The 7,580-nt window shown below is 32.6% G+C and overlaps 1 protein-coding gene across 1 annotated transcript; it reads right to left on the bottom strand.

Moving 5' to 3' along the window:
• Window positions 1-2,492: 2,492 nt before the first annotated feature.
• Window positions 2,493-5,925, bottom strand: LOC131026972 (L-ascorbate oxidase). Its single transcript, XM_057956965.2, has 5 exons — window positions 5,245-5,925; window positions 5,044-5,136; window positions 4,031-4,237; window positions 3,734-3,916; window positions 2,493-3,652 (listed from the first exon to the last, which is right to left on the bottom strand). The coding sequence occupies exons 1-5, from the start codon at window positions 5,512-5,514 to the stop codon at window positions 2,690-2,692; spliced, it is 1,716 nt and encodes a 571-aa protein (XP_057812948.2). The 5' UTR covers window positions 5,515-5,925; the 3' UTR covers window positions 2,493-2,689.
• Window positions 5,926-7,580: the final 1,655 nt, after the last annotated feature.

The following is a 7,580-nucleotide window of genomic DNA, read 5'->3' as shown; positions in this document are numbered from 1 at the left end:
TAGGTGTTTTATAGTGATATCAAAGAGTTCCATATGAATATAATTAATATGTATAAATGTTCTATAATAACATCAAACCTAGACACATTTATATATATTTAAAGATCAAAATTATAAATAAGTATTAAATTAAAAAAAAATAACTCTTAAATAAATTAAAAATTCTCAACAACAAAAATAATTTTAAAATAAAATAAGATAAATTTAAAATAAAAAACTAAACATCAATTAACTTTCAAATAAATTAAATAATTTAAAAATATACATATTCAAAATATTTATTTTATTATATTTATACCAAAAAATTGAAATTACTATAAGCTTTTGAATAAAAAGAAAATAGACATACTAAAAAGGTTATTTCATATTGACTTGCAAAATGATTAAGATTCACCACTTTCCAATAAAATTATTTAGTAAAGTAATTCAGAATATTTTATTGTGAACCAATTTGTTACTTTGTGCACGGGATGACATCATTTATTTTAATTCACTTTTCTAAAAGGAACGTGACGATCTATATTACCTAAATTTATTCCCTAAATTATTAAAATTCTTTACAACTTCACTTTCAACATGATTAAATATAGAAATGCTACTTCTCGACGTTTATATATTTTGACATTATGGTTTTTAAATTAAAAAAAAATAATAAATTTATATAAGAAAAAATATAGGAAATATTATATTATTTTAATATGTTTTAAATTATATTAAGTAGGAAGGATCTCAATCTATTATAACTTTAAACAAAAAACTATTACAAAAGTTTGGAGGGAAACCTATATATATATATATATATGAGAAAAAAATTGTATTAATTAGAAATAATTAATTGTAATTATAAAAGACATATATATCTCACATTTATTTCTTCATTTTGTATTTAGTTTACTATTTTTTCTCCAAAGATGATTTGTAATTAATTTTACATCACTGAAATCCTAATAAATTAAATCCATGAACATAATATTTTATGAAAGAACATTATAAAAAAATAAAGTCATTAAAAAGATGAATCACACACAACCAAACACACACTCTAGCCAAACCATTATGGATACCTAAAAGCTACTAGACCTCCATTAAACCACCCACCTCAACTAACCTTTATTGTTGCATTAGATTCATATTCAACATAAATGAATGCTAGAGTTCTACCAAAATTTTAGTTAAAATACAATGTTTTATTAGCATATTTATATTTAGAAAAATTTATGTAAAAATTTTCTATAGATATCATTATTAAAGTAATCATTTTATTTGTCTATTATTCTATTTAAAAAATTATTATGTTATTATATTTTAATTAAAAAATAGCAAATTACAATTATTAAAATAAAAGTTAGAAACATGTTAATATTAGAAATTATTGATAGATATAATTATTAAGGTAATTATTTTATTTATCTAATCATCTCATTTAAAAAAATTATCTGTTATCATTTTTTAATCAAAAAATAGAAAGTTGCGCTTATTAAAATCAAATCACAAAATCACATCCGATATGAAAATTATAAACATGTCCATATTTTTTGTTTTATATGGTGGAAATAAAAAGAAAATGAAATCCAATAAGAAATTAAATCTTCTAAATGAAAACATGCCAATTTTGTCTCTATTTGTTTACTATTGACTATCAAACAAACAAACTTATCATGTTGGAAAATTGAAGATTTATATACAAAGTTGCAACTATTTAAAAAATACAAAGTTGCAACTATTTAAAGAATAGAAAGTTGCTACTATTTAAATTCGTTTAATTATTTTCTAAAAGTAGAGATTTTATCTTGTTTTTCTTAGAGGGATGTACTCATTTCTTATAGTTGTTGTATTTTGAATTACAAAATAGAAAGTTACAACTATTAAGAAAAAAATCACAAAATCATATTCAATATGAAAATTAGAAACATGTCCATATTTTTTGCAACTATTTAAATGTATAATTTTAATTTTTTTTAATTTAAGATTGCAGCTTTACACTCATTCATTTATTTTATTTTTTTAAAGAAAGTTGTAACTATTTACATTCATTTATTTTAATTTTTTAAAAGATTGCAACTATAAATTTCATTCGCTTTTTATTTTAGAAATTGCAACTATTTAAATCATTCTGTTTCTAGTTGGATGTGTTCACCTCTATCACACTGCACCTATAAACATAAAAACTTTAGTTAAAATACAACGTTCCAAAATCCAATGAAACAAATTAAAATACCAGATCTAAAAAGTTTTTAAAATAAATTGTGAGATTTTATGAATCTAGATTCCAGCAGCTTTTCAAGACATATTACAGAGGAGTGTGGCAATATAATTATATTTCGTCATATTAACTGACTTTTGTCATGAACTCCAACTTCATAATTTCTATGTCAAAACAAAATTATTACTTTTTATCTGTTCAACTATCATGCTCTTAAATAAAATCAACATTCTTCACGTTTAACCTCATAAGATCCAGATTGTTTAAAATCTAAAACGGGATATTTAAATGATTGTCAAGTTTATCATCTATTATGATTACAAATAGAATAATAATACAGATTGATAGCACAATCCTCCAACGATATAGTTTACATTAAAAGTACAAACAAATACTAATGATTAACGCTCCACAGACCAAAATAATTCAGAGGTGGCCCTCGTCATCAAAAAGCTAAAAAATAGAATAATACTAGTGCTAATTTGATCATTTATGGTGCATGAATCTGTTCCTGGTTAGCCCACATCCCATGGAGGATCTGGGAATTTTCCCGACTCTCTCGACACCTTCAGCAAACATGACAGCCATTCCCATAAACAGGTGGGCCTCCAAATGACAGTGGAATGCCCACACGCCTGGATTGTCAGCTTTGAACCGAAATGCCGTCCAGCCATAAGGAAACAGTGGTACTGTGTTACGAAGGGGAGGATTCACCAAATTATAGTTTTTGGGATCCTTTTCCGGGTCGAACACGCCTTCTCCATAACCGAGGATCCAAAAATCGTGACCGTGCAGGTGCCATGGATGGATCTCTGAGTTATTTGGAGTAAGCGTATTTGCATTTTGCAGAATCACATCCACAACGGAGTTCATTTTGAATACATATACTCCGTTTCCTTCGGTGGCGTTAGGGTTTGGAGGAGGAACAAAAATTTTGTGATCTCGGGGACTGTAAACATCCGGAGGTGCAGCAGTATTGTAGGCGCCATGAATTTTATACCTCATTGCAGCCAAATATGGAGTGGGTGGAGGAACCAGAGAAATATTGTTGATTGCCCATTTAAGGAAACCGTTGATTTTGTTCTGTGTGTTGAGTAAGATGAGCTGCCTGTGGGATTGAGGAGGGGGAGATTCTTCGTGGCCTTTGAGCGCCACAATCTTTTTCGCCATGGCTTTGCTGTAGGCGAAGTCGTTCCAGAGAGGGCTGGGCGGTGGCGGTGAGATGGGAAGCATTGTGGAAGGATTTGGAAGATAGTTAAAAATGGCTAGACCCGTTGGAGTTTTGGGTTTCCTTCCTCTAACATTTAGCGACGCCCAGTAGTTATGGGCAGGATCCTGATTTGCTTTTACCAAAACAGAATAAGATTCGCCAGAATACACATCTAGGTTTTCTAGCTCCACTGGTTCCACGTAGTGCCCGTCGGCCTCCACAATCGTCATTTTGTGTCCCTGTCAGTTGTACACAGTTAACAGCAATCAGAACAGAAGAGAGAGAAGTGTACTGTTATTTACTGTGAGATATTTTCTTACCTGGATGAGAAAATTGAGGGCGGATAATGAAGCTACGCTCGCAATGCGCAGACGATATGTCTTGCCGCTCTTCACCGAGAGAATGTGAGGCGTGCATTGCGTGTGAGTGGCGTTGCAGGTGCTGCTACTGTCTGCAGAAACAGGGGAGCAATTGAACTTTCCTCTTCCTTCTATTAACAGTGACTGTAAACAGATAAAACAGAGCTTTTCCGTCAATCAACAGAAAAGATAAAATAAAAATTTATGACATTACTGAAGGAGGCCGCCATTGAAGGAGATCATGGTGAAAAAGTATACCTGAGGCTCTCCGATCCAGACAAAAGGAGTGGAGGAGAGGCCTACGGCCTGCTCGTAGGTGCTGGCGTGCCACCAGTCATTTAAAACGATGCTTAACTCGCCGTCATACGAGAAAGGCTCTTTTCCGGCCGGATCGACTATTAAAGATCCATACAAGCCGGCCGATCGCTGCAGCCCGTAGTGACCATGATAAAAGTATGTTCCTGGCTGCATACACCGGCAACCTCGCCATTAATCCGGAAACTCAGAAAACGTGATCAAAATTTCAAAACAATATATAATAATACCAGGAATAAAGAACACGAAATTTTCACAGGTCATGAGATAGAGCAGAATGTCTTTTATACGAAAAAGTCGTGAACTATTTATTTTCATTAATGCAAGAATAGGAATAAAAAATATAAGGAAACTGCACATTAAATCTACAAAAACGTGAAATGCAAATCTTCACAGAATATAATTTCTTTCTGAAAAACTATGTGCATTTTATCTTCAGTCAAAATTTCAATCACACTTCATGTTCTATTAACAATATTTTCCGGCACTGCCTGATCCAGATAAAATAATTTCAGAAAAATGAACTGTAAATGTTTCGTCATTGATCTTTGAGATCGCTTTCTTCTTGTTGATGATAGATCACTCAATTTGATCTGAAACAAATGAAGAAACTCTAAGATTTTCATGATAAACTATGAATATTTAATATCAACTACACGATAAACTGCGAAACTTTTCTCGGACTTACCGTATAAATTTGTTCTATTTCCATGATAAACTGTGAAAATTTAATGTCAACTACATGATAAAATGCAAAAATATTCTGGATTTACCGTATAAATTTGTTCTATTTTGATGATAAACTGTGAAAATATAAAAAACTACATGATAAACTGTGAAAAGTTTCTGGATTTACTGTATAAACATAAATAAAAAAGCATACACAAGAAATTCAAAAGATATCTTATTTTCAAGGTAAACTATGAAAAATATGCCATAATATCATCAATGCTCACCCTGTCTACAATAAATTTGTAAGTATAAGTCTCGCCAGTGTTAATAGCACACTGAGACATGGACGGCGTTCCATCGTTCCAGGGGCTACCGATCTGCACCCCACACACAGTCACACAGTCAATTGACGGAAAAAATACTGCCTGCTTCCGCTCAAAACACAAAATTAAACTTGCAGAGCAGCAGACGGAACGGAAACGTACCTGGCGAATGCCATGCCAGTGAATGACGACATTTTCCGTTGGCATTTGGTTCTCCAATTGAACCATAACGGTGTCTCCAGCTCGGGCTCTGATAGTGGGACCGGGGTACTGACCATTGATGGAAATAACCGGCAGCTGCATGCAGTCAGGTGACCAATTCTGATAATTGATCTTCCACTTGTGATAGTGTACTATTCCTTGGCACATGGGTGACATCAACAATGCAGCCATAACGACAAACACAAACCACGGGACTCTGTTCAACCCCATCTCCGTCGTTTCACAGTCAAATTTCTCGCACAGATCAGATGATTTTTAACTTATTTTGGCAGTCTACAGCGAGCTCTATACCCTAGCACGGTAAACAAATCTCAACCGGGTTGTTAGGGCACCTTGTGACCTCTCTCTCTTATAGAGCTTTACACCAATTGAGAAGGCCCACTGCCCCGTGCTGCCCTATGCAATCCAATGATCAGCAAACCTCCACTTTAAACGACTTTCAAAACACGAATTCTTTCCTACTTTGACGCGACATGAACGGATGAGATCGAATTAAATTTGTAGAGATTTATACAGCACCACCTTTTCTCTCACCGCGTTAATGGCATCATTACGGATTCCAATTACCCAAATTATAGAGAAAACGGTCTCCATATTTTTTATGCCCAGCCAGAACTCACAGGTGTAAAGAATGCAATTACGAGTGATTATAAATCTTGAAAATTTGTGCTGTATTCTCCGCGTGAAACGAAGGACAGGCCGTTTTTGTCATCATTGTCCGGTCATCATTGTTGCGTGGACTACATACAAATTTCTATTCTAAACAAAAACAACTATATATATACATTAATGACGAAACGGAGGTGACGGACGGACTTTTAATTATCAACATTTTGGCTTTACTGTTTTTTCAATGGAAGATTTTATATAAGGTCATTTCTTTTATTATTAGATATAGAGTAGGATTTGTAGATTAAAACCTTTTCCAAAGTTAAGGATTAAGGAAATTTTTCATTTAGTAAGATTTGATCTGTAATGATTCATTACCATTCAACTTCAGTACTAAATATGTACTACAATTTTAAGTACTATAATATATTGTACTATAAAATATGGCCCAAATATATGCTACTCTGCAATGATACGAGTAAGAAATTAAAGGGCATTTTCAAAGAAAGAGCATCAGACTTTCTTTTTCATCCCGCCAATGTTAAGAATAATTTGTGAAAGCCTGCCGGCCGTGCAGGCGCACAACACAGTTTTGTGCCTTGTCATTCATCGTATGACGGCCGTTTTTCTCCATTTGTAACGGAACATATTAGATATTTTAATTATTATTATACCATTACGCATAAGACTTTTGGCATAAGATCGAATAATAATAGAGAGTTGAAAGAATTAGTTTCTGTACTAAATATTTCAGATTATTTATATTTAACGGTAACCCCGTTAAAAACGGTCGTTGAACAACAATATACCAGAGTTTATTTGTTTATTGGTGGGAGTTCGTTGGGATTTATGATTTCGTGGGAGTAGACGGAGAAAAAGTGTCCAATTTGGAGGGGCAGGTTAGAAATGGCAGTACATGTGTGAGTCCCGAGTATTTGCAAGGTAAGGTGATGTGACACTTGATTACATAATTCATCAAGGACAATGATGTCGATTAGGAATCATGTTATGGGGATTTGTTTTAAACAAATTTTTATGGGTCATTATCATTCATTTTTCAATAATCATTCATTGGAACATGTTAATTAAAAATTCATTGAAAAGTTATCTATTAGATTAATAGCCATTCACTTGCATGTCTAGTAGTTGAACAAAAAGTCATTAATTATAAGAATTGTGTTATTTTATTGGTAGTCATTATGTGCTATCATTGGACCATTCATGCTTAAGTATTGGAATAATTGTGTAAATGTTTTGGTGGTCAAAGTGAATGGTCAACTAGACAATAGAGAATATGTATTGGACATAGCCTTGAAATGACCATTTTTTGACCCTTGTGTGCATGGCAAAATGTCTTATGTTCGTCGTACCTACCTAGAAGCCAAAACAATAGCTATATGATCTAAGTCGCTCATGAACAAAATTTGATGAATAGTCAGGAGCTTAGGGTGTGCAAAGCTAGATATAATGGTTATTAGTATCCTTCATTTACTCTCCCATAAGCTTTGAATATATTTGGATGTAGTTTTCGAGTAGCTCATTAGTTTTCTTGAAAGACAAAATAATAGTGTAGTCGTCAACTCAAATATTAGGATTATTTTCATATCTGAAAATGAATTTATCAATCATGTCAAAATTCAACCAAAAACACAAATCTAGTTAACTTG

This window comes from Cryptomeria japonica, chromosome 10, assembly GCF_030272615.1.
Source record: "Cryptomeria japonica chromosome 10, Sugi_1.0, whole genome shotgun sequence".
NCBI classification, from domain to species: Eukaryota; Viridiplantae; Streptophyta; class Pinopsida; order Cupressales; family Cupressaceae; genus Cryptomeria; species Cryptomeria japonica.
This window is presented reverse-complemented; position numbering and strand designations above follow the sequence as displayed.

What these genes read in the sequence shown, in the direction of transcription:
- LOC131026972 (XM_057956965.2), bottom strand. Translation starts at nt 5,514, where the DNA reads ATGGGGTTGAACAGAGTCCCGTGGTTTGTGTTTGTCGTTATGGCTGCA. An exon ending in ACTGGCATGGCATTCGCCAG is followed by an intron (nt 5,137 to 5,244) that starts GTACGTTTCCGT and finishes TGTGGGGTGCAG; the next exon opens with ATCGGTAGCCCCTGGAACGA. An exon ending in CCCTCAATTTTCTCATCCAG is followed by an intron (nt 3,653 to 3,733) that starts GTAAGAAAATAT and finishes TACAACTGACAG; the next exon opens with GGACACAAAATGACGATTGT.